The sequence below is a fragment of the Ranitomeya imitator genome, chromosome 2, assembly GCF_032444005.1.
Source record: "Ranitomeya imitator isolate aRanImi1 chromosome 2, aRanImi1.pri, whole genome shotgun sequence".
In the NCBI taxonomy this organism is placed as follows: Eukaryota; Metazoa; Chordata; class Amphibia; order Anura; family Dendrobatidae; genus Ranitomeya; species Ranitomeya imitator.
The window spans coordinates 176,687,148-176,714,942 of NC_091283.1; the positions used below are offsets into that span (position 1 = coordinate 176,687,148).

Consider the following 27,795-nt stretch of genomic DNA (forward strand, 5'->3'; position numbering starts at 1 on the left):
TCCACGCCAAAACCACACGATATAAAAATCAACCCCAAAAGGGAGAAAAGGAAAAAAAATAGCATAGAAAGCGGAAAAGCATTTGCAGAAATGCAAAAACCCATCACTGCAAACACGGCACACCCGGGTACCTGGACTCTGATCTTACGGAGGGACAACATGACGCCAGACAAGTCTACCCCTTTAAAAAACAGGACAGGTCATTGTAACCAGAGATCATCACCAATCACATTGTCACTCATTTTCCCTGCAAAGCACCATTATTAGGTGTGCCAGGATGGCCCTTTTATGTGCTGGCACGGTGCCGCCTATCTGGACTCATTAGAAATCTATCGCGCTCCCTCAGGAAATCTATTGAATTAACTTTGCTGCATTATCAGGTCATTTCTGGAGTTACTTGGGGTGTGAACATTTACTTTTTTTAGTTTCTGGCCTGCACTGCGTCAGCCATGGCGTTTACAAGTTAAAGGGATGTCAGCACCTAATGAGACGACTATGGACTAGCAATGTAAAAAGTATATGCGACTTCTCCCCAGAATATGCCTATGGGCTCATCAAAGTATCTGCCCTGGCATATAGCTCCAACATGAATAAAAATGGGGACGTGAACATAGCCCAGGATGTGTTATACTAAATTCTGGGAAAGCTGGGTGACAGCCATTATTTACAAAAGTTGGGTATAAACCATAAAGAATTCACTGGAAAAAAAAAAACAACTAAAAATCAATTAAAAACATTACTGAAGAAGAGAAATAGCAGCCATACGTGCAATACCATGTCCAGGCACAAAAGGTCCCAATGATAAAGGTGGGGGCAGCACAGGTGCAAAATACTAAGAATAACCATTTACTAACCCAACGAACATCAGTGAGGGGCCGCCTAGTATTCACAACGCACAGAGGCTTGTATAGGGCACCCTTCATGCCAGTACTATATGTGCACCCACAGGCCAGACAACCCACATTACCCTGCCCCTTGCATAAAAATGTGCAAAAAAAGATGTGCCCGTATATAATACATGAGGCATTGGTCGCGGACATGGTAGTGCAAGTATTTTTGTTTTTCAGTGATGTTTTTAAAAAAAATTAAAGGCCGAGATTCAGTTTGAGCCGAGTTCTTGTTGGAAATCTGGGGCGACCAAATGGTACGAGATTGAATAGTGGCCATATAGGTTACGGGCTCCACAGTGACTTTGGCCATGCAAAGATTGTATGCCGCTGCATAATGCAGGTGAATGGGATTGCACTCCAGCCCGCAGGTTACCGCGACAAGTCCCAAAGAGTAGGAACAAATTGGATTTTCTTGCAACATATTTGTCGTGGTCGCAGTACCTTGGGGGTCCAAATGTAACCCCATTCTCCTACTGTACCCCACGATGTCACAACGACATCCATTAATCTTTGGCGCGTAGCCCCAGCCTTATAATTGCAGGGCTTTTGTTTGTCCTTCAAGGGGAAATGCTCTTTATCCAATCCCCTCCGCCGCTGGCCTTTCTGAGGGTAGTACCGCTCATTGAATGGCGTTCGTGGAGTGCAAGACTAGACATTGGAGTAAAGTTAGGCACTTGCCAAGCCGGAGCAGATGGGGGTCACACACCGAGTGCAGCTGGCTGGAGCACAGATAGCAGTGCACGCCTGGAATCCTTAGTATGCAGGGCATGTGTGCAGGGCATGTGTGCAGGGCGAGAAAGCAGTCCACACACAGGGATAGATAATGCTGCCTCACTGGACACAGGCTATGCATCTTCTGAAAAGGAAGAAATTGCAAGACTAGCAACTCCCTATGTTTGAGCGATAATGCAACCCAACCCATGACGCTGTGTGCATAATGCAAGCAGCCTGCATCAGGACAATGCACCGGTGACCCAAATAGCTGCCAACGGTGAACATTTACCGCCCTAAAAATTATTATTAGATCTCACTCTTTAATAGGCGAGACACCTAACATTAGGGGTTGCTAGTTATGCAATTGCCCATTTTAACAGCTTACAATCAATACATTATCGAAACATATAGCATATTTTAACTCAAGATGGGCCCATAGTAGTCTCCAGCATGCCATGACAGTCTGCGGCCATAAGGGCATGCTGAGGTTTGTAGTTTTTAAATCAGTGGCAAGCCAATACCTTTTTTTTTTTGCGACGATTAACAGATTATTAGAAATGAAACGTCATACAGCCAAGTGTGTCCGAGCACAATGACCTTGTAACCATAGAATCCCCATATTCCCGGAGGGCAGAGAACGCATCTGGGCGGGTGGGTCGGTATGAGAGCTCAGTATGGAGAAGGCCCTTGTCCTGAGAAATGACATGGACTCATTTTTCCTGAATGACATTCCTGCAGCTAACGCCCTACTACACCCAATCGTAGGGCGCCGAGGCCTGTCTGCGGAGGCGACAGCAACAATGCGACAAAGAAGCAGCCGGGTGGGTAGGGGTTAAACGCTTCTCCCAGCTCCGAGCAGCCTTGGTAACAGGATTAAAAATGTATGCACCATCCATGGCGGCCATGGGAGAGAACAGGAGTGTTTACATGGGAAAGCCAGATATTTAAAGGGCAACATTCCCTGTTTGGATTTTACAGCCATTGTTTGCTAATGTGTCCACCCCCTCTCATTGATAGAGGGGGGCTGTCTTGCTTGGTGGGCAGTGGGAGCCCAATCTGCAGTCCTGGTCTAGGGGCAGCATCAATAGCTGGTGATGGTCACAAGATTACAAGACAGGAAGTAAGCGATGCAACAATGTATCAAAAATATGAAGTGTTTATATACAGGAACACAAAATCATAAACAATACAGGATACATAGATGATGTTTTAACACCATCAGCGCCAAACCGGCCCTCCAAGACCTGTCATCCCACAACAGGAGGTCCACAATCCCCCCCATTCATCTCCACTCCAGGGGATGCGGCATACCGTGGCGTTACCGCATCACACCGGCCATAGACGCAACAATTAACCCCTAATCTGACAGACACGGTGTCAGAACAATCATCCTGGGCTCAAACAGGAAGACATTTATTTTTTGCAATGAATGCACAATTATATATTAGCTGCAGATTTATTACAAGTGAATATTCACAGTCGTCGGGTATTAATGCTAGGTGTATAGGGAGCTTTGCAGCAGCACTGGGCATGGAAGGGTTAAACGCAAGCACTAGCAGGGTCTGCAAGCACAGCCATAGAGCCTGCCCTGGTGTACAGGGGGGCTGCAGGCCGGGGATATGCGGGGAGAGGGGCGCGGCCTCACCAGTTCTGAGGGCGTTTTGCACTGCGGCTTCCTCACTCCTACTCTCCGGATCTTCGTCTGAGCGCTCCGGCGGCTTCTCGCTTCCTTTTATACTCTGGGCGCCCGAAGCGATGACGTCACCCTGCGCAACCTCTCCGGAAAAACACGAAGGTAAGCCGAGTCGTCCAGGACACGCCCACCGCTCCAATCGCGACTGCGGAGCCTGCACGAAGATGAACGAGCAATACCGGAAATTGCCGAAGGCTCGAAGCATGAAATGGCTCGTTATATTAGAAAGCAGAAAAATGGCGGCTTCAAGGAATTGATCTGTTGTGTGAGCTAGATCCGGCTTTTGAAGTAGTGGCAATGCTCTGCAGAACAGTGATTGTAAATTAATTTAAGCACCACCTTTAACATAAGAACTTAAAACTTTTGGTAGAGGTGTAGGAATCACCCTGGCTTTTAGGGTCTGATTAGGAAATTTTAGGCTATGTTCACACTTTGCAGAATTCACTGCAGATTTTTCCGCAGCAGAATTCCAAAATCCGCAGTGAAAACCCATCGTGGTTTTTACTGCGGATTTATCGCGGTTTTTACTGCGGTTTCTTCTGCGGATTTTCATCTGCAGTTTTCTATTGGAGCAGGTGAAAATCCGCAGAAAAGAAGTGACATGCTGCGGAATGTAATCCGCAGCGTTTCCGCGCGTTTTTTTCCGCAGCATGTGCACTGCGTTTTTTGTTTCCCATAGGTTTACATTGTTCTGTAAACTCATGGTAAACTGCTGCAGATCCGCAGCGGGCAAATCCGCTGCGGATCCGCAGCAAAATCCGCAAAGTGTGAATATAGCCTTAGGGAAGAGAAAAAACGTTCCCCCCTACTATTCTGACCTGAGTTATGGCATGAGATCCAATGTCCGTTGCCAGAAAACCAAAACTAAACGCTGAATTCGCCCCCACATTTATTGTTCCTGAAAGGGCAAAAAGCTTTCCATAGACATACATCTATTACATGTCCATGTGCTGCTCTAACAGGATAGACATACATCTATTACATGTCCATGTGCTGCTCTAACAGGATAGAAATACATCTATTACATGTCCATGTGCTGCTCTAACAGGATAGAAATACATTACATGTCCATGTGCTGCTCTACAGGATAGAAATACATTACATGTCCATGTGCTGCTCTAACAGGATAGAAATACATCTATTACATGTCCATGTGCTGCTCTAACAGGATAGAAATACATCTATTACATGTCCATGTGCTGCTCTAACAGGATAGAAATACATCTATTACATGTCCATGTGCTGCTCTAACAGGATAGAAATACATTACATGTCCATGTGCTGCTCTACAGGATAGAAATACATTACATGTCCGTGTGCTGCTCTACAGGATAGAAATACATCTATTACATGTCCGTGTGCTGCTCTACAGGATAGAAATACATTACATGTCCGTGTGCTGCTCTACAGGATAGAAATACATCTATTACATGTCCGTGTGCTGCTCTACAGGATAGAAATACATCTATTACATGTCCGTGTGCTGCTCTACAGGATAGAGATACATCTATTACATGTCCATGTGCTGCTCTACAGGATAGAGATACATCTATTACATGTCCATGTGCTGCTCTACAGGATAGAAATACATCTAATCCATGTCCATGTGCTGCTCTACAGAATAGAAATACATCTATTACATGTCCATGTGCTGCTCTACAGGATAGAGATACATCTATTACATGTCCATGTGCTGCTCTACAGGATAGAGATACATCTATTACATGTCCATGTGCTGCTCTAACAGGATAGAAATACATCTAATCCATGTCCATGTGCTGCTCTACAGAATAGAAATACATCTAATCCATGTCCATGTGCTGCTCTACAGGATAGAAATACATCTATTACATGTCCATGTGCTGCTCTACAGGATAGAGATACATCTATTACATGTCCATGTGCTGCTCTACAGGATAGAGATACATCTATTACATGTCCATGTGCTGCTCTAACAGGATAGAAATACATCTAATCCATGTCCATGTGCTGCTCTACAGGATAGAGATACATCTATTACATGTCCATGTGCTGCTCTAACAGGATAGAAATACATCTATTACATGTCCATGTGCTGCTCTAACGGGATAGAAATACATCTATTACATGTCCATGTGCTGCTCTAACGGGATAGAAATACATCTATTACATGTCCATGTGCTGCTCTAACGGGATAGAAATACATCTATTACATGTCCATGTGCTGCTCTAACGGGATAGAAATACATCTATTACATGTCCATGTGCTGCTCTAACGGGAGCCCACATCGCGCCCGCACTAAGATAGAACGTCAGACATGTAGAAGATGGCACCAAGAGGTGTCCGGGGTGGAGACGGCCATGATGCCCGAGATAAGTCCTGGAAGACGGGCTCAAAAGTGAATGTAAGACCCCAGCATCAGGTCTGCGGACAGCGCACGGCTTCTACAACACAGATCAGATGTTTCCCGACAGTGCAGCCCCTCTATAAGGGGCAAACCCCACCACAAGAGAATGTGCCACAAACATCTGACACATGGGACACAGGGCTTTAAGATTCCCATAGAAAAAGCACAAATAGCTATAGATCGGGGACGATTCGCAGAATAGGTCCACAATTGTATCGAAAAATGTTATATCTATAACAAAGCAGCATCCCTGCTGCTGCATGTCCACCAACTAGGCCTGAATTACAGCTCCTCAGTGTTCCGCGTCCCTGCTGCAGCTTGTCTACCAACTAGGCCTGAATGACAGCTCCTCAGTGTCCCTCCTCCCTGCTGCTGCGGAATATCCACCCGCTTAGCCTGAATGACAGCTCCTCAGTGTCCCTCCTCCCTGCTGCATGTCCACCCTCATAGCCTGAATGACAGCTCCTCAGTGTCCCTCCTCCCTGCTGTTGAATGTCCACCCTCATAGCCTGAATGACAGCTCCTCAGTGTCCCTCTTCCCTGCAGCTGCTGAATGTCCACCCGCTTAGCCTGAATGACAGCTCCTCAGTGTCCCTCCTCCCTGCTGAATGTCCACCCTCATAGCCTGAATGACAGCTCCTCAGTGTCCCTCCTCCCGGCTGCATGTCCACCCTCATAGTCTGAATGACAGCTCCTCAGTGTCCCTCCTCCCTGCTGCATGTCCACCCTCATAGCCTGAAAGACACCCCCTCAGTGTTCCTCCTCCCTGCTGCTGAATGTCCATTTAGCCTGAATGTCTTCACCTCAGTGTCCCTCCTCTCTGCAGCATATCCATCCACTTAGCCTGAATGACAGCTCCTCTGTCCCCCCAGCTGCTGATTTTCCACCCATCTGGCCTAAGCAACAATATATTAATATCCCTCCTCCCTGCTGCTGAATCTGCCCACCTTGCCTAAATGACGGCTCCCCATGTCCCTCCCCCAGGAAGCTGCAGAATCTCTGCCCACCTAGCCCGATTGTCAGCTCCTCCTGTCCCTCCTGCTGCAGAAATCTTTGTGCACATGGTTTTGTCCTTGAACACAATTATCTAGTCCACAATAAGCTCCCTCTAGTGGTGGCTACAAACAACAGATCTCACTGATATGAAGATAGAAAATAGAATTAATCAGTACAAACCATCACCCCCAATAAAGACATGATAAAAGCTGGTGATAAAGCTACAGTAAAGTAAAGCTGCCAACCATTGCTGCTGAAATCCATCATTTGCAGGACACAGCTTGATAATTCCCATACATCATGGTCATTACCGGTCCTGTGATGAGCGCTGTCCACCCGGTAATGCACTACGGTCCGATGCAATCCAATCACTGTGCCATTATATATATTGGGGATCGGGGCCGCAGGGGGTCTTGGTGATCTGGGTCAGCACATTAGGAGCCATTATGCTGGCTGAGACGAGATCACTTCGTGCCAATCATTCATTCATTACAGCTGCATCTTATAATGTCTGAATTTATATTGCACGAGCCATCCGCAGAGACGGCAGAAGGCACACCGATTCACATTTTATACTGCATTTCCCTACAGTTCATGTCTGGCATCGTAGCTTCGCTCCAGTGAAGGGAATGGTGAGGAGCAGCAATACTACACCCAACCTGTAACACAGAGGTGGCGCTGTTTTTAGAAGAAAGCAGTCATATTTTTCTAATATTGAACAACCCCTTTTAAAAACCATTGGTCTCCCTCCTGGTCAGTGTTCGCAGCGTCCACTTTGGTGAAATCGGACCCATCCATGTATTGTAATGGCCATAGCTGCCGTGTAATACTACATTTATAGATCAGGACACCAGAAGGTTCAGTGTTTCAATATTGTAGAGGGGATGTGTCCGCTCTTCTAACATGAGTTTTAAGTACATAGTTGTGTTCCCCATTATATATCAACCTTTTTTTTTTCCTATTTCTCCATGTTGAGCCGTTCTTCTGTTATTGTTCCTAGAAATGTTTGAATAAATTGACAAATGGGTGTGACCAGTTGAAGGGGGGGGGGTGTCTGGCATGATCCAATCAGTGCTGGCATTATAATATAGTATAGGGACACGCCTTTTTGAAAAAAGGAATGACACATTCATACATTCCCAGGAGGAATAACAGAGGGACATAACACACGATGTCATAGTGAATGTTATTTCTTGGGGAATACAATCGGGTCCTCGTCAAAGTAATAACAAAAAACAAAAAAAATAATAATGATAATTTCTAAAATATACTGGCACTTTGGAATAAATTGTTTTTTGGTTTTTTTTTTTTTTAATCAGGATTTTCAAATATTTTACCCATTGTGACTTCATAAAAGATAAAGACAAAGTCACAGATGAAAAACAAAATTAGGAGTTGTCACAGATGGAAAAATGCCAATATATAAAGATGAGCCCCTCCATCCATTCATTCAGAGACCACTGATCCACCCCAAAAATGACAGATACAATAATTAGTAAAAACCTTTATTTACAGATTTGTACAATATTTCAGGCTGACATTTGGCTGGTAACGGAGCATTACTTGCCAGCCACTCAAGACCGTAATGGGGGGAGTAATACTGTGCACAGAGCTGCTACTCAGCCGGTCTTAAAGGGATTCCACAGAACTGGAATCACAAATGGATTCTTTCGAGAGTAAAAGCCAGAAGTGGATCTAAAGGAAATGGGAAATCTAAAAGGAAGGACTTATGCTTCGCTTTCCCTTCGGATCCCCCACTGGTTTTGGCTTGTATACGGCCTCTCTGACTCCAGTCTTGGTAAATCCCTTTAAAGACAAGTAGCAGAATACAGTAATGGTCAGAAACACATAAAAAGATGAACAATTTATATCGTTCTTACAACTTTAGTCGGTCTGAAAACTTTTTAATAAGATTCCGCACCTTTATAAGCCTATTCGGGCATGTTCACATGCAAAATCTTTGTGCGACTGTCTCGTTCATCTGCTGCATACAAACATAACCTTAATGGGTCATTCTTCATAAATGGGTATTGTCGGACAGAGCTTGCAAATACAAGCAAATTAGCAATTTGTTGCTTATTAAAATTTTCAGCAGTTCTTGACATATTAACCTTTTTTTCTTGCTTACAAGCTCGTTGCCTTGGAGACCGACCACCGCTGCTAGACCTCAGAACAAGCCCAGCGATTACAAGTTATTTTCTATTCTATTTTTATCGCTGGGGCTCAAAGCTACATCTTCAGTACGCTGCTTACAAAGTGAAACAGCAGCAGCGGTGGTGGTCGGTCTCCTAGGTAACAAGCTGTAATAAAAGAAAAAGTGTTAATATCTCAAGAACAGTTATGAATTTTAATAAGCCGCAAATTGCAAAAGTGCTTGTTTTTACATACACTACCCATCTATGTAACCCTTTAAAAAGAGGTGTTTCTATTGTTTTAAGTGATGGCGTATCGCTAGGATATGGAATCACTTAATGATTACTGGGATTGTGAACTCTGGGACCCCAATGATTGTGAGAATGAATGTATAGGAAAAACCAGAGGACACAGTGCTTAAAAAGGGAGCCTGACAGCAGCTATGTGTGTACAAGGTGCTCCAAATACCTTCTAAGGATTAATAGTGCCGGCATTTCCCCTTTAAGCGGTGCTGCATCCCCTTCCTTCTCAGGGTTGGGAAGGCATCCACAGCAATCATTAAGTGATGGCCTATCCTAGCAATACCCCAGCACTAAGATGTGAACCTCCATTTAATGTCAGTGTATACAGAGGCGTATGGGGGGGGGGGGGGGGGGAATTAATGGGAGGGTCAGCAGATCGATAATAATTAAAATCAATAGGGTCACAGATCCCCTATCCGATATATCTGGCATCCTGCTCTTCCATATCCAGGTTCATATATAAAAAAAACAATTATTCATAAATGTAGCAGAAAAAATAAATAAAAATAAAAGTCCTAATGTTTAAAACAGAGGCAAATATACAGGGTTGTATACAGTCAGTGGCTGAGCGCTGCATGATCAAGTCCTCCAGAATGAAGGTTGCAGGTATCCTTCGGGCAAAGGGATATCCCTCTGCCGTATCACTCCCTAAAATACAGGAAAAAAAAGCCTTTATAGTAAGTGTGTACTGGGCCCACGCACTAGCGACAAAGCTAGACAACTTACCTCTAAGAAGGCTTTGAGTCGGGACACGGAGGCATTTTCTGCATCTTCTGTAATCTTCTGAATCCTGCAGGAGAAAGAACGTTGTACAGAAGTAACGGCGCCATATAATGCACGGTGTAGGGAGCCTGCAAAGCTATTCTTCAGGATCGCTCACTTCTGCAAAGGGCAGCGAGAGGCGCCGAGGATGTGTCCACAATGTAGGGGATATCTACCGGCCATACACCGTACCTGCTCTTCTCAGTCACCTCTCTGTATACTTTATAAACATCACTACACATCAGCGTCCCCCAACTCTGGCCCTCAACAGTCACCAACCCCTCAAGTTTTCAGGATCTCCATAGTATTGGCTGGTTAGAATTCCATCAACTGAACAATACTAAGGAAATCCCAAAAACATGATGGGTTGGTGGCTCAAGGACTGGAATTGGGGTAACACTGCTGTCCATCCGCTGAGTCAACTTCTATGTAGACTTACCTTGGAACATACTGGTCTTTGATTAAAGATAAAAGTTTCCAGAACTGATCCTGGTATTGTTTCATCATGGCGTTGCCACATGCCTGGATGTGGACAAAGAAATCATTACCAAAAATAGAACACGCAGTTATTGCTCAAAATATTGCAAAAGACACATGAAAGGTCAAAAGCATAAATAAAACATTATAATACATTATACATATATTATTTCATTATCTATGTTTTATTGATATACACACACGTACATATGCAGTATACTCCACCAAACATATATGATAACACAACAAAGCAAAATTGTCATGAAAATATGTAGTTGTGACACCAGTATGCTGGATCATCATACTGGACACATCAAAACATGAAAAGAAATAGTTGCCTTGGGAACAAAAGATGTACCAGTCCAAAATATCAAACATTTTAACTTTGTTAATTAAAATTGGAACAAAATTACAGGAATGGGAAGTGGGGAGATATTAGAGGTGAAAGGAAATCATTGTGCCGTACACTGCTATGAAAAAAAGAGCACAACACACCATAATGGATTACCCCGTTATGGAGCATTAAATGAATAAGCAACTAGCCCCTCATTGCATTAAAGTAGGCCATAGCTATGGATTTAAAATTGGCACCCAATATGTGTGTCAACCGCATTAGAGGGCAAGTCCTAACCACACTATTCTAACCATAATAACAGTCAACAATAAATATACCTCAGTATTCAAAGCAGAGTGCCCGGCTCCAGGAAGCAGTCCAGAGGGGTGTGTGCCCGCCCCAACGCGCGTTTCAGTCCTACCTTTGGCCCCCTGACAAATGTATTCAGTTTGTCTGATTTTAATCTTTATAGGTATATTTTTGAGTAAAATGTAAATTGTTCTTTCAGTCTATAAAACTTCTGACAACATGTCTCCGGATTTCCAAGCAATAAATTTACTGCACAAGTATAGTAGGGAATAGGGAGTAGAGACTGTGGGGATAATGGGTGGCTAGAAATCAGCCGTTCTTCTACTGTTCACTCTCACACTGCAGTGGTTCTCGGTGTAGGAGCTTTTGATGACATCGTAGGTCTGTCCTCCTATTCCGCTCTCCAGCAATTTCAGTAACAGGCCCGGGTGCCACACGGAGTCAAAAGCGGTCTATGTACATACATATGTATTCTGTATATACACACACACACACACACACACTGATATTCTTAGTATTACCCACCTCCAAGAAAACATACAGCACTGTAGCTGTTATATCGGGCAGAGGCTCCATGTTTACCGTCTGTGCCAACCAATGCCAACCTTGATGTAATCCAAATAGATGGCTCTAAAAGATAAAATCAACCAGTGTTACCAAGCCAGTGATTACATCCCTAGTGTTATACCTCAGATGTGTATCATTGCATTGCTAGTATGATGTGTGGAGTCTATAGTTACATTAGATGTGTGTGCCGAAAGCTTTCCCGAATGTGACGTATCCATGAAATGTGAACAGACCCCTTCCCATAGTGAGCACTTTCCTAAAGGCCCCATTCAAATTAGCCCAATACTGGCAGAAGCTGCTGACAATCTTATATGTATGGAGGTCTCCTGACTACTCCAAGTAAGGATGTCGGGGAAAAAGGAGGAATCAGCAGATGTATAATGCTGGTCTTGTTCTCCGGGAGATAAGCTGCTGCTTAAGGACATGTTATGTTATAAGAACACAATTCGCAATGGAGCAGTTAAAAACTGATGGAAACCTGAAGTACAATGTCTGCCTGCCCAGGCTCAGAGCTGCACATATTTGGGAACGGATCCATGAAACCCTTTTGGGTCTGTGTGAGGTTTGATAAAAACAAAAAAACAGACATGTACAACAGATGTGTGAATAGAGCCCGTTATACAAGTCCAGTGATCCCAGCAGGTTTCCAACATATGACTGGTCCGGCACTGCGTTCTGGTTTAGGTTATGGCCGTGAAGCACAACACAAATGTGAACAGAACCGAAGAGGTTAGAGAGACCTGAATGCCTGCCATGCGCCATTCTGGTATCCTCTGGCCCTAGTCCAAAGACAATATATATTGGCCGGCCCATCCTGCTGACTGCACAATAGTGGCCGGATCCAGCTAATCTAATGCAGGGAGATCTGCCAGATGGTGGCATGAGATCAGACTGGGAGAATAAGCCAAGCCAGCAGAGATTTCTGCCGGCAGCTCATATCCCATCAGTAGTGTTAAAGGGGATGAGTCCCTGAAGGTATGATCGCAGGAATTCCAACCAATCACCAGAACTGGGGGTCCCAAAATCCTCTGTGTGAATGGAGCAGAAGTGGGCATGCTCCATCAATTTCTACGGGAGCAGTAGTGTGCATGCGAGTTCACTGCTCCTGTAGACCATAAATGGAGTGGTGGTCTCACTATTCACACAAAGCATTTGTGGACCCCTATTACCATGATCAGTGGTGACCCATGTGATAAGACCTCAGGAGAACCCAAAGAACACCCCCACACCCAGCAGAAAAGCCGCAGCATATGCAGTCACCCACCCTTCAAATATGCAACACGGGAAAGTGGATGAAGAGCCAGCTCACCATGTTCGGACACACCTGGATGAGGACAGACCACCGCACAGAGTCTCCCTGGTCTGGGTCGAGGGAAAAATGGAAGAAAAGGAACAGATTCTCCAGAAATGATATTGGAGTAAAAATTCACCATGGATACCATGACTAAGGCTTAATGGCGAAACACATTGGTTTTTGCTGGATCTCCAGTGGTCGTGGAGAATTTTTCTATCACCACAAGAGAATCTGTTTTTTCTTTCAATATAATATGGGATGTTTAGTTGCATCTATGACCCCCCCAGACTAACGGAAATGACAAAGAGCAGCCACTTCTCCACTGGGGACCCAGATCCTCTCAAAGATTTACCAGAAGCTGAACCTGTCCCAGTCATATCCATGTCAGAGCCTGCACATAGGATTTTAATGAGGCGTTTATGGCCCATTTCCACTTGTAAAAAGGTACACACACCCCTTGATTGGTCCCAAAAGGCCAGCGGACTTGAATGACAGCAGCGTACAGGCGAATCATCCCCGACATCCGTTTCAGGAAGCTGTCTTGTAGTTCCAATTTTGAGTCTTTCACTTGGTACCCCATCTGGCTGAGGGGCGAAAACACAGAAATAAGAACAATCTGTAAAATCATTGCAAGAACACGGATGTACTTGTGCAGGAGAAAGCACAGCTGGCGGGGAATATGTGGCCACTAAAGAGGACAGACAGCTCTGACAGACGACCTTCCCACAATAACCATGAAAAGCATGCTGCCATCACCAGCGCCCGACCAGGGAGGACTGGGTCACCAGCGCCCGACCAGGGAGGACTGGGTCACCAGCGCCCGACCAGGGAGGACTGGGTCACCAGCGCCTGACCAGGGGAGGACTGGGTCACCAGCACCCGACCAGGGGAGGACTGGGTCACCAGCACCCGACCAGGGGAGGACTGGGTCACCAGCGCCCGACCAGGGGAGGATTGGGTCACCAGAGCCCGACCAGGGGAGGACTGGGTCACCAGAGCCCGACCAGGGAGGACGGGGGTCACCAGCGCCCGACCAGGGAGGACGGGGTCACCAGCACCCGACCAGGGGAGGACTGGGTCACCAGCACCCGACCAGGGGAGGACTGGGTCACCAGCGCCCGACCAGGGGAGGACTGGGTCACCAGCGCCCGACCAGGGGAGGACTGGGTCACCAGAGCCCGACCAGGGAGGACGGGGGTCACCAGCGCCCGACCAGGGAGGACGGGGTCACCAGCGCCCGACCAGGGAGGACGGGGTCACCAGCGCCCGACCTGGGAGGACTGGGTCACCAGCGCCTGACCTGGGAGGACTGGGTCACCAGCGCCTGACCTGGGAGGACTGGGTCACCAGCGCCTGACCTGGGAGGACTGGGTCACCAGCGCCTGACCTGGGAGGACTGGGTCACCAGCGCCTGACCAGGGAAGACGGCGGAAGGGGTCACCAGCGCCTGACCAGGGAGGACGGCGGAAGGGGTCACCAGCGCCTGACCAGGGAGAATGTGGTCACCAGTGCCCAACCAGGGAGGACGGTGGAAGGGGTCACCAGTGCCTGACCAGGGAGGACGGTGGAAGGGGTCACCAGCGCCTGACCAGGGAGGACCGATGTGAAGGGGGCTCGCCAGTACCAGTCCGCTATGTGAGCCTAGTGCTGCTCTCTTCCGAGACATATGACAGCCTCAATAGAAAGTCTGCTTCATGGTAGCGATGAGTAAGGATGGGCTCACCAACCAGACCCTCATTGATCAAAACTGCTGACATGTCAATGTTTTTCTAAAAGTGCAGTTACACTCTAAGATCTATTACTTTGCCTACGGCCATGGTTGCTTATTCGCCTCGCTCCATAACTCTCAAACTATAATGCAATTAGAAGGATCCACTTGAAAGTGAACTCATAATTTCACTAAAATATGAAATAAAGACCATTTTTTGGTCACTTTGTTCCTACAGATAACTGATAGGCAGCAGCCTGATCCTTTTTGCCATGCACTGCAATCCAGGGGTCACCTACATAGTTTAAGAAGTCTGCCAGTATTATATGTGCCAGCACTTCTCCCACACCCCCTGACAACTATAACAAAGTGCATGTCCTACTTGTCCAATGGTTGCTGGCCCTTATGTAGAGCCCCCTTCTTAAGTTACTTCTCCATGCATTTTAAAAGAAAGGTGAGGACCAGTGGAGGGCTGCTGAGAATTTGAGCTTACGGTCTCCAGTACGTATCACTCATGTTACACAGATTGGTTACCTAGTCTACTAATAGGAATATGAACCACAGGCCATTGTTCTTACCTCCCATACTCCTCTAGGGGAGATCCTTCCTTATAGGCAGGGTAATATGGCACAGAAGGAGGACATTTCTTGTGCAGGTTCGCAAGGAATAATTCACCCAATTTGGGATATCGTTCACATAGACCCAAGGTCACGGACGCAATAAGAAAGGCGGTACAATGATTAGACGCCACTTCCTCTTCCCCTTGTTCCTGTTGATACAAGAGTAGTGTTCAATATACATATACACGATATATTGTGCCCCAACATGGCTGTATTTTTCCAGAAACAGCGCACACTTGTGCATCAGTTGTGTGGCATTGGGGACAGCCCCATTCATGCAAAAATGTGGCTGAACTACATTACCACCCACAGCCTACAGACAAGAAAGGAGCTGTTTTTTCATTTTTTTTTCTTGACCCTCATGTAAACCTTTTAAAGGGAAGGTGTCACCAGTTTTCTTGTAGCTTGTTGTTTTGTGAAATTTAAGCTTAAAATAGTGAATAAAATGTATTAATGCAATCTTTGCACAGTTTGAAAACATTTCTATGTGAAAAATCTAGAGACACAGTGGGGCAAAAAAGTATTTAGTCAGTCAGCAATAGTGCAAGTTCCACCACTTAAAAAGATGAGAGGCGTCTGTAATTTACATCATAGGTGGACCTCAACTATGGGAGACAAACTGAGAAAAAAAAATCCAGAAAATCACATTGTCTGTTTTTTTTAACATTTTATTTGCATATTATGGTGGAAAATAAGTATTTGGTCAGAAACAAACAATCAAGATTTCTGGCTCTCACAGACCTGTAACTTCTTCTTTAAGAGTCTCCTCTTTCCTCCACTCATTACCTGTAGTAATGGCACCTGTTTAAACTTGTTATCAGTATAAAAAGACACCTGTGCACACCCTCAAACAGTCTGACTCCAAACTCCACCATGGTGAAGACCAAAGAGCTGTCAAAGGACACCAGAAACAAAATTGTAGCCCTGCACCAGGCTGGGAAGACTGAATCTGCAATAGCCAACCAGCTTGGAGTGAAGAAATCAACAGTGGGAGCAATAATTAGAAAATGGAAGACATACAAGACCACTGATAATCTCCCTCGATCTGGGGCTCCACGCAAAATCCCACCCCGAGGGGTCAGAATGATCACAAGAACGGTGAGCAAAAATTCCAGAACCACGCGGGGGGACCTAGTGAATGAACTGCAGAGAGCTGGGACCAATGTAACAAGGGCTACCATAAGTAACACACTACGCCACCATGGACTCAGATCCTGCAGTGCCAGACGTGTCCCACTCCTTAAGCCAGTACATGTCCGGGCCCGTCTGAAGTTTGCTAGAGAGCATTTGGATGATCCAGAGGAGTTTTGGGAGAATGTCCTATGGTCTGATGAAACCAAACTGGAACTGTTTGGTAGAAACACAACTTGTCGTGTTTGGAGGAAAAAGAATACTGAGTTGCATCCATCAAACACCATACCTACTGTAAAGCATGGTGGTGGAAACATCATGCTTTGGGGCTGTTTCTCCGCAAAGGGGCCAGGACGACTGATCCGGGTACATGAAAGAATGAATGGGGCCATGTATCGTGAGATTTTGAGTGCAAACCTCCTTCCATTAGCAAGGGCATTGAAGATGAAACGTGGCTGGGTCTTTCAACATGACAACGATCCAAAGCACACCGCCAGGGCAACGAAGGAGTGGCTTCGTAAGAAGCATTTCAAGGTCCTGGAGTGGCCTAGCCAGTCTTCAGATCTCAACCCTATAGAAAACCTTTGGAGGGAGTTGAAAGTCCGTGTTGCCAAGCGAAAAGCCAAAAACATCACTGCTCTAGAGGATATCTGCATGGAGGAATGGGCCAACATACCAACAACAGTGTGTGGCAACCTTGTGAAGACTTACAGAAAACGTTTGACCTCTGTCATTGCCAACAAAGGATATATTACAAAGTATTGAGATGAAATTTTGTTTCTGACCAAATACTTATTTTCCACCATAATATGCAAATAAAATGTTAAAAAAACAGACAATGTGATTTTCTGGATTTTTTTTTCTCAGTTTGTCTCCCATAGTTGAGGTCTACCTATGATGTAAATTACAGACGCCTCATCTTTTTAAGTGGTGGAACTTGCACTATTGCTGACTGACTAAATACTTTTTTGCCCCACTGTATATAGATATACTAGCTATTGAACCCGTTCTACGCCCGGGTGGCGAGCATTTATATTGGTATATGGTCTCCATAGTGGTATGTGCTACTCCATCCTGCGTCCCCATTCTGTCATGTGCTGCTTCCATCCTGCACCCCCGTTCTGTCATGTGCTGCTTCCATCCTGCACCCCCGTTCTGTCATGTGCTGCTCCCATCCTGCGCCCCCATTCTGTCATGTGCTGCTCTCATCCTGCGCCCCCATTCTGTCATGTGCTACTGCCATTCTGCGCCCCCGTTCTATCATGTGCTGCTGCCATCCTGCGCCCCCGTTCTGTCATGTTCTGCTCCCATCCTGCACCCCCGTTCTGTCATGTGCTGCTTCCATCCTGCACCCCCGTTCTGTCATGTGCTGCTTCCATCCTGCACCCCCGTTGTCATGTGCTACTGCCATTCTGCGCCCCCGTTCGTCATGTGCTGCTTCCATCCTGCGCCCCCGTTCTGTCATGTGCTGCTTCCATCCTGCACCCCCGTTCTATCATGTGCTGCTTCCATCCTGCACCCCCGTTCTGTCATGTGCTGCTGCTATCCTGCGCCCCCGTTCTGTCATGTGCTGCTCCCATCCTGCGCTGCTCCCATCCTGCGCCCCCGTTCTGTCATGTGCTGCTCCCATCCTGCGCCCCCGTTCTGTCATGTGCTGCTTCCATCCTGCACCCCTGTTCTGTCATGTGCTGCTTCCATCCTGCACCCCCGTTCTGTCAAGTGCTACTGCCATTCTGCGCCCCCGTTCGTCATGTGCTGCTTCCATCCTGCACCCCTGTTCTATCATGTGCTGCTCCCATCCTGCGCCCCCGTTCTGTCATGTGCTGCCCTATTCTGTCATGTGCTGCTCCCATCCTGCGCCCCCGTTCTGTCATGTGCTGCTTCCATCTTGCACCCGTTCTGTCATGTGCTGCTTCCATCCTGCACCCCCGTTCTGTCATGTGCTACTGCCATTCTGCGCCCCCGTTCGTCATGTGCTGCTTCCATCCTGCACCCCCGTTCTGTCATGTGCTGCTTCCATCCTGCACCCCCGTTCTATCATGTGCTGCTTCCATCCTGCGCCCCCGTTCTGTCATGTGCTGCTCCCATCCTGCGCCCCCGTTCTGTCATGTGCTGCTCCCATCCATATGCCCCATATGCTGCTCCATAAAGGTTTATGGCCCCCATCAGGGGGCATAAGTAACAAATAGCTGTGGCATGAAGTGCCACAGCCTCATGGCACAGCAATTTGTTACTTACGCTACCTGATTCTTTTCCGGCGCCATTGTCTTGCTCCTCCTGGTGCCGGAATCGGCGCCTGCGCAGTCCGTACTTTCCGGCGCCATTTTCTTGAAGACACACTCCTTGGGCTATGTGCACACGTTGCAGATTTTGATGCTTTTCCACAGTGTTTTTGGAATGCGCGGACTTGCATCAAATCCGCAGTGTAGTGCACAACCAATGATAGTCAATGGGAAATTGAGAATTGTGCACATGCAGCGCAAAAATACGCGCAGATTTGCAGGGTTTTATTTTCCACAGCATGTCAATTCTTTTTGCGGATCTGCAGCGTTTCTGCACCCATTGACTACCATTGAGTCAGGCAAATCCACAGCAAAACTGCAGTTGCGTGCGAGAAACGCTGCAGATAGGGAGGAGGAAGTGTGTGTGGATACTTGTGTGGTCGGAGACTGTGAGCTGTGAATATGTGCGTATCTGTGTGCATCTGCGTGTGTGTGTGTGTGCGTGCGTGTGTGTGTGTGTGCGCGTGCATGTGTGTGTGAACAGGGAGTATACTGCTGGTTTATCTTTTTTTTTTTTTACAGGAGATTGAGGGCGTTGCATGGATGAGCTGAATAATAAAGATGGGAAACTGTTTTATTTGATTAAAATACTTTATTCTGGCTGTATGTTTATTACTCCCCTTAACAACTATAAGATTAGTAATGGACAGGTGTCTTATTGACGCCTCTCCATTACTAAGCTGGCTTGATGTCACCTTACAATACAAAGGTGACATCAACCCCACAAATATTACCCACACGACACCACTACAGGGCAGTGGGAAGAGATAGGCAAAGTGCCGGAATTGGCGCATCTTACAGATGCGCCATTTCAGGGGTGGCTCACATAATACCATCATATAAATCACACATAACACATAGTGCTCTCATAGAATACCGCCATATACTTCTCACATAATACCGCTATATACTTCTCACATAATACCGTCATATAGATCACACACAACACCATGTAGATCACACATAAAACCATCATATAATTCTCACATAATGCCATATAGATCACACATAATCCTGCAATATAGTTATCATATAATACAGTCATTTTTTACATTATTCCACCATACTGATCATACAAAATACCACCATACAGATAACATATAATACCATCATATAGATCACACACAATGCCATAATACAGATCACACATAATACTTGGTGGCATCAAGTGTGGTCTATATGGGAGTACTATGTAAAAAATATATATGGCGGTATAATGTGTGGTCTTTGAGAGTATTATGTGATAAATAGATATGGCAGCATTATGTGTGATCCATATGGCAGTGTGCTGGTCTATGGGGGCGGGTCACAGAGAGAGATATATGGTGGAGGGAGCAGGGTGACCGGAGCACAGAGTATTTCAGGAGAGCAGTGTGCTGGTCTATGGGGTTAGTGTGCGCACGCTGACACACACGCTCGCAACTGTATACTTAGCCTTTACTGGCTATTAAAATGGGGGACGCCAAACAAAAAAAATGACGTGGGGTCCCCCTATAATTAATAACCAGCAAAGGCTATGCTAACAGCTGCGGGATATTAATAGCCTAGGAAGGGGCCATGGTTATTCCCCCCCCCCCCCCAGGCTAAAAACCATCAGCTCTCATTCTCCCCAGAAATGGCGCATCTATTAGATGCGTCTTTTCTGGCACTGTGCCGGGCTCTTTACATGTGCCCTGTAGCAGTGGCAAGTTGGTTTCATATTTGTGGGGTTGCTGTCATCTTTCTATTGTCAGGTGACATCAAGCCCACAGCTTAGTAATGGAGAGGCGTATATAAGACAACTATCCATTACTAATCCTATAGTTGTATTGTAAATAAAGACTCGGCCAGAATAAAGTCCTTTCTTAATCTTAATTACGGTAAACCATACTTACTGAACGCATAATCCCCGAATCCCTCGTCTCCTGCAACAAAAATAAAATAAACCACAGATATTCCTCACCTGTCCGTTGAGAAGATAATCCATAATGTCCCACGACGATCCTGATCACTTTGAGAGCAGTCACATCAGTGATATGACTGCTCTCAAAGACAGCCGGCGATACACTGACAGGAGGTGGATCACTGCGCCGCCGTGAGTATAATATTGTTTTATTTTTATGTGAATGTGTATGTAATGTAACTTTTTTTTTTTTTTTTAAACTGAGGACAGGAACCAGCACATGATACTACTCTTCCATCAGACATAGCCCAATGGGAGCAGTAGTCTCATCGGTCCGCGTCTGCTTTTTTACTGCAGGTCACCGTTGCAGGTCACAGTTAGCTGCGGAATCACACCGACATCTGCCAGCATGATCCTGCAGCGCTGTGACCGACAGTACTGGTGATAGCGTTACCGCAGGTGACAGTCACAGCTGTGGGGGTCACGCTAACATGTGACAGATTAACCCCCGCAGCTCCTGTTATCGCACGCACTGAGCTGTGTGTGCAATAGGGAAAGACATGCAGAGGGAGAGGAGTGCATAGGATCGAGAGCAACCCATGGGGAGTGAAACATGCAGGGGGGAGAGGAGGGAGAGCGACCCATGGAGAGAGAGACATGCATGGGGGAGAGGAGTGTATAGGATGGAGAGCGACCCATGGAGAGAGAGACATGCAGAGGGGAGAGGAGGGAGAGCGACCAATGGGGAGAGACATGCAGGGGGGAGAGGAGGGAGAGCGACCCATGGAGAGAGAGACATGCAGAGGGGAGAGGAGGGAGAGCGACCAATGGGGAGAGAGACATGAAGGGGGAGAGGAGTGCATAGGAGCGAGAGCGACCCATGGAGCGTGAGACATGCAGGGGGGAGAGCGATCCATGGGGAGAGAGACATGCAGGGGGGAGAGGAGGGAGAGCGATCCATGGGGAGAGAGACATGCAGGGGGAGAGGAGTGCATAGGAGCGAGAGCGAACAGGCACAGGGATGGAGCGCACACATGGGGAGAGACACAGCACCCATGGGGAAAGACAGTCACCTCCAGGGTCACAGAGGGAGATATATGGGAGAAGGAACAGGGTGACTGCAGGTCAGTATTTCATGAGAGCAGTGTGCTGGTTTATGGGGTCATACAGGAGATATATGGGGAAAGGAGCAGGGTGACGGGCACAGAGTATTTCAGGAGAGCCGTGTGCTGGTCTATGGGGGTCATAGAGGAGATATATGGGGGAAGGAGCAGGGTGACAGGGGCACAGAGTAATTCAGGAGAGCAGTGTGCTGCACTATGGAAGATCACAGAGGAGATATATGGGGGAAGGAGCAGGGTGACGGGCACAGAGTATTTCAGGAGAGCCGTGTGCTGGTCTATGGGGGTCATAGAGGAGATATATGGGGGAAGGAGCAGGGTAACAGGGGCACAGAGTAATTCAGGAGAGCAGTGTGCTGCACTATGGAAGATCATAGAGGAGATATATGGGGGAAGGAGCAGGGTGACAGGGGCACAGGAGGAGATGTGCTGGTCTATGGGGGTCATAGAGGAGATGTATGGGGGAAGGAGCAGGGTGACAGGGGCACAGAGTATTTCAGGAGACCAGTGTGCTGGTCTATGGGGGTCATAGAGGAGATATATGGGGGAAGGAGCAGGGTCACAGGGGCACAGAGTAATTCAGGAGAGCAGTGTGCTGCACTATGGAAGATCACAGAGGAGATGTATGGGGGAAGGCTATATGATCCCTGTTGTGTGCATGCTACTTCTCTCCTGTATTGTGAATAACATTCTTGCCATCCCCCCTTCCCCCACCTTAAATCGCTGTCCTGCTCTCTCTCCAGGTGTCACCTCCCTCTCTGCAGGCTGTGAGTGCAGCTTACCAGAGATCACCAGGACTGTGTGTGAGTGGGGAGGTGGAGACAGAGCAGGAGAAGCACACAGGGCAGCGTGTGAGAGCAGAGGATGTCTGCTCAGGACGCACAGTGCCTGGAGTACAGAGGAGCACGGAGGTAAATCACCCGCACTCCCCACTCTCCATCCTCCGGCTCCAGTGAGCGCTTCTGTCCTGCGATAGAGAGAAAGTGGAGCTGGGCAGATAGCACAGGGCTATAATAAAATGGCGGCCAGTCACACCTACAGCAGTGAATTGTGCAGCCCACAGAGGCGTGCCCAGCTCACTGCTAATGCTGCTGCAATGTTAAATATAGGAGATAACAGACCGCCGCTGACCCTATGACCACGGGGTGCCGTATTATGACACTGATAGTGTCGTGCTACTGCTGTGAACACAAGATGTCAGCCCCCAGTGCCTTCTCATGTAACACACAAAATATATTTCACATGCATTCAAAACTTTGTTATAACAGCATGTTATGCTACATTACAGTGATTTATTAATGATCTACAAACGCGGTACCTTCCCTCTAATATAAGGAGAGCTGAAGCTATCATCTAAAACGTCTTTTGCTGAACTACTCACCACTAACTTTTCCGCCAATTTTAAGTACACAAAGTCGAGACTCCGGGGATGCCCAGATGGATGAACTGTCCGCCTGGCAAAGACGTGTGGCTTACCCATCAAGAGATTATTGATTTTGTCAAACGAGTCCTTCGCGATAGATCCTGAAGTGGGCGAGGGAACACAGAACACAAAAGCTTCAATACTTCGGCGTCATTAATGGTTTCAGTATTAGACAGTAAGTACAAACCAAAAATAAAGAATTGCGGCAGCCATTGGTCTGAACTCACCTGACACACTGGATATTTGGCTGACGATGACGCTAACGACTCTCTGGAGATCTGTTCTCAATTTTTTTGTCTGGAGGAATTCATGACACAATTAGATAAAAGATGTAAAGAAAAAAAACTGACTAAATATGAGGAGGGCTTTGGGTACCTGAGGATTTCCGGACGTGGCAAAATCTTCACAGACTTTCTGATACTTCTCCAGGCCTTTCTGCAGCTCCTGGAATCTCTGCATTGTGCCCTGGGAAGCTTCTCTCTGAAGTCCTACCAACAAGATATTATAGGTTATTGGGGCGTCTTTTCCTGCAACTCAGATGTGGCATCAGAATGAAAGTAGCAAAGTGCACAACGTGGCGGCCATACACGGCATTAGCTCTGGGGGCTGACCATCCTGGGCTTAAGTTTGGTATAATGCATCTGAGAAACCTGCAGCAAAACCTCAGCTGTGAATAATAAAGAGGAATTCCTATCACTTTATAATTGATAAGTCTGGGCACTGGTACCCCACTGGTCCTGCGAATGGAAGGGTTGCAGCACTGATTCAGCCCTACGGCCCCTTCTGTTCTTCCCCACATAGCTGAACTGCAGATGGCCCCAACTCACTGTCATACAGCTTGGCTGCAGTTTCCCTGCACAGCGGGAGGCCGAGGTGTGGCTCTGAATAGCACTGTCTAAATGGGTGGGAATTCCAGTGGTGTGGACCCCCACTAATCATTAACTGGTGATATATCCCAACAACATTACCCCCTGAGGAAGCTGCTTGCTTGCAGAGGTACGCGTGGGGTTCGCTTGCTATATTTTGTTTTCTGGTCTTTGGATCCCATATATTGCTGATCCCTTTAATGACCGATATGATTTATTTGTAAGGTATGTGCCGGGTATTTAAAGATGATTCTCCCTCTAATAGTTATTGGACATCACATATAGTTACTGTGGATATTTATTACATATATTTTCTATACTTATTGCACTTTGTCAGGTATTATTGTTCCACTTGCTCTGGTCGCGTTTATTTTAGTGACCACACATTGTGTACATTTTTTTTTTTATTATTGGGATAGAGAATATATATATAGGGATTTTTGTGTACTCACCGTAATATCCTTTTCTCCGAGCCTTTCATTGGGGGACACAGACCATGGTGTATGCTGCTGCCACCAGGAGGCTGACACTAAGTAATACAAAGAAAAAGTTAGCTCCTCCCCTGCAGTATACACCCTCCTGCTGGCTCCCAGCTAACCAGTTCGGTGCAAAAGCAGTTGGAGATCAATAACGACATATAAGCGTAAAGCATGTCACATTATATATAAGAGTATAACATATCAAAAGATAAAAACAAAGCATAAGCTAATAACAGGGTGGGAGCTGTGTCCCCCAATGAAAGGCTCGGAGAAAAGGATTTTACGGTGAGTACACAAAAATCCCTATTTCTCCTTCGCCTCATTGGGGGACACAGACCATGGGACGTCCCAAAGCAGTCCCTGGGTGGGGACAACATCACTTCAGGCCGTGTAGCCGCTACTTACAAGTGCGCCACCGCGGCCTGCAAAGTCCACCTGCCCAGACTCACATCTGTGGAAGTGAGTGAATTATAGTGCTTCAAGAATGCATGCGGCCTGGAGGAATTCGCAAGCCTGCGGTCGTGCTTGCCGACGTCTGGCGCCTAGAGCCCTCAGACAGGGAGATAGGCTGGCATCTAGCGCGAAAGGACTCCTGGATGGAGAAAAGAATCCACCAGGCTAACGTGGCCGAAGAAAAACGGCTAAACCCTTCCTGCGACCGTCAGGAAGCCTACTTACCATCGAAAAAACCCGAGTAAAATGTCCAACCTTTGGAAGGACGTCGTCCTCGATACGTACCCACTCGGAGCACTCGCTTCTTCAGATTATGGAGAACCCATTCCGCTTTGTGGACTAGAGCCGAAGGAGATGAGAGGACGATGCCCCTGCAACAGTGGAGATATAATACCCCTTGGCAACGAGGGAAGGGGATGGCTAGAGGGCAACCTTGCCTTGAAGGTAATAAGGAAAAAAGATAAAGAACAGAGCGCCGAGATCTGAAGACTCATCAGGAGGACAAGAACGCAGAGAAAGAAGGGGAGAGACCCTCCCTGATAGAAAAGTCTATCCGGATCAGAAAAGGAGTCCACTGTAAGATGCCCAGGACCATTAAGGTCCCACGGATTTAACGGTACGTGGTAGGGAAGAACTACAGGTTGAGGCCTGCAAGAAAAACCATATTTCCAGCTTGAGACAATAAGCCGGAAAAATACTAGTACCGCAAGCGAGAAAAAAACCTGACATGGTCAGTGCGGGTCTCCCGGGATCACTGGGGCCCTACCCGCTTCCGAAAAGGTTTCAGACGTAGTGGAAGAGGGGTTATGGAAATTGGTACCATGGAAGAATAGATCATGCACTGCAATGGTCTTGGATCGCGAGGCCAAACCATGAACTGGAGTACATTGGCGTTCAGCTTGGACGCCATCCGAACTACCTCTGGAGTACTCCAGTGAAGGCAGGTCCGATGGAAGATTTCCGAGTGAAGTTCCCACTCACTTGAGGAAAAACCCGGACGGCTGAATATGTCTGCCGCCCAGTGTTCTACTCCAGGGAATGTACTGTTGAGATCACCGAAGATAGAACTCGGCCCATCAGAGAGTGCGAGGTACCTTAGCCATGGCGCTTGACTGAGGGTACTTGCTAAATGGCTAACTTGGGGCACAGCCGAGGCATTATCCAACTGAAGACCCGCCAGAAGGCAGAGGGCCTGCTGAAGGAATAGCCGTACCGTTCGGATCTACAGAGAGATGATCGGGAGAAGAAAACTGGCAATGGTATCTCCCAATAGCCCTTGGGCCAGGAGAAGGCTCTGGAAGAGAAAGGAGCTCAGAGACTACCCTTTGAGAGCCTGATTGACTTGCAGAAAACGAGCGCAGCGAAGGAAACTGCTTCCGTAGACGTCCTTTCCCTCAGAACCCTCCTAGCGAATTGAAAGAACCGAGGGAATGAGAGATCGAGTGCGCAAGCTCCCTGTAGAAGGGCCACGACCTAGACCCGAGAGAGAATAACCATCCTTCTTGGGCAAGATCATCCTCAAAGAGGATCTGCTGGGCTGAGAATGAAGGAAAAAAAACTTGTCTAAGTTTAGCTGCTAGCCCAATAGAGAGGTAATTGCAAGTGATATGGACGACTCAGCGTAGTCCTAGGAGAGCGGCTACAAAGTCGACCAAATAGGGCAGGACGACCATGCTTCTAAGGTGCAAGAAGAACATGACAACCGTCATGACCCTTGCGACCACTCTGGTGTGGTAGCCAGGCAGAAGGGCCAGGTCGTGAAAATACTGTTCGCGAATGGAAAGGCGAAGAGATTATAGTAGAGGGGAGAAATAGGTATGTGAGGATAAGAATCCCGAATGACGATGGATGCCAGAAAACAACCACGTTTCTCTGTTGAAGTAGTGGCTGAGCGGAGGAACTCCATCCGAAAAAAGAAAGGGCCCTGTCAAAGGTTGTTAGAAGTTTGGGGTCCAGGAATGGAGATACTTTTCATTCCCTCCATTTTGAAACCAAGATCCCTTAGATCTAGACTGTCCTGGCCAATGCTTCCACTGCTGGTTGAGCCTGAAGAAGAGATACGATCCCTTGCTAGTCTCCCGCTCAGAAGATTTGATTGGCCAGCTATACTGTGGAACGAAGTAGATAAGGTCTGGGACCCGGAGACTTTCATTCTCTCCCTTTGGTCAAGCAACCCATGTGGCGGCTAAGGAAGGGTAGAGCGCTGAACCCGAAACCACAAGACGGAACGACTAGATTTGCTATCCGACCGTCTGTGGAATCTTAATTGATGATACACCGGCCAGGATACTGGTAGGAATACCGCAAGAAATTCTGCCCGGCGAGTCTGCCAAGTGACAGAATGCGGGACTGTAACCAGCAGGTCTCTGCCATCGTCGTGCAGAGAAGAAAATAAGGAAAAAACCTCGATCCACCATCTTCTTAACAGGGAAGTGGAGAGGAATTGTCTACTTTCTTGCATCTGATACAAAGGGGGGAAAACCTCCTTGTTGGGACGCCACAAATGTGGACGCCACATCCCCAGAATTGAGGTTTCCGAGTGGACAGGGCAGGTTGTGGCGATAGACCTGGATGCAGAAGAAGATACATGGAGGCGACACTCCGTGTGCTCGTCTGTTGAAGGTGTGGGGGGAAATCTGAGCCCTTTAAGGGACCCGTCGCCCATAAAATTCCGACCAGGTATGGTATCCTACTTAGAGGTCTTCCAGTGCATCACCGTCAAATGTTGATGGAGATTTTCTAGAACCTGTACGTTTTTCTAGAATACTTGCGGCCCCTGCTAGCCGACGGCTCCCATTGTAGGAGAGGGAGCATGTGAGTGCTCCAGAGCTCAGTTAGGGTGACCAGCTTAGGATAGATGATGTGCCCTTAAGACCAGTAAATACTGTTCATGCGCCTTTAAGGCTAGGGGTTACTGGCCATGAGCCTTTAAGACCAGGGAATACTGGTCTTGTGCCTTTTGTAAGATGACA

The 27,795-nt window shown here is 47.1% G+C and overlaps 2 protein-coding genes across 5 annotated transcripts in view; both read right to left on the bottom strand.

The window, feature by feature from the left end:
* The window catches only part of SPTAN1 (spectrin alpha, non-erythrocytic 1), a 43,025-nt gene extending 39,719 nt beyond the window's left edge, over positions 1-3,306 (bottom strand). For all 4 annotated transcript variants that reach the window (XM_069748062.1, XM_069748061.1, XM_069748060.1 and 1 more), the window contains exon 1: positions 3,250-3,306. The gene's annotated coding sequence lies outside the window, so the exon portion shown is untranslated. The remainder of the gene's footprint in view (positions 1-3,249) is intronic.
* A 4,863-nt stretch (positions 3,307-8,169) lies between these two features.
* GLE1 (GLE1 RNA export mediator) overlaps positions 8,170-27,795 on the bottom strand; it is a 50,123-nt gene continuing 30,497 nt past the window's right edge. The window contains exons 8-16 of the mRNA XM_069748064.1: positions 23,401-23,513; positions 23,253-23,322; positions 22,984-23,126; positions 15,145-15,335; positions 13,313-13,442; positions 11,523-11,627; positions 10,317-10,399; positions 9,842-9,905; positions 8,170-9,763 (exon numbers count right to left, since the gene is read on the bottom strand). Of these exons, the coding sequence (XP_069604165.1) occupies positions 9,695-9,763; positions 9,842-9,905; positions 10,317-10,399; positions 11,523-11,627; positions 13,313-13,442; positions 15,145-15,335; positions 22,984-23,126; positions 23,253-23,322; positions 23,401-23,513 (968 nt within the window). The 3' untranslated portion in view covers positions 8,170-9,694. The remainder of the gene's footprint in view (positions 9,764-9,841; positions 9,906-10,316; positions 10,400-11,522; positions 11,628-13,312; positions 13,443-15,144; positions 15,336-22,983; positions 23,127-23,252; positions 23,323-23,400; positions 23,514-27,795) is intronic.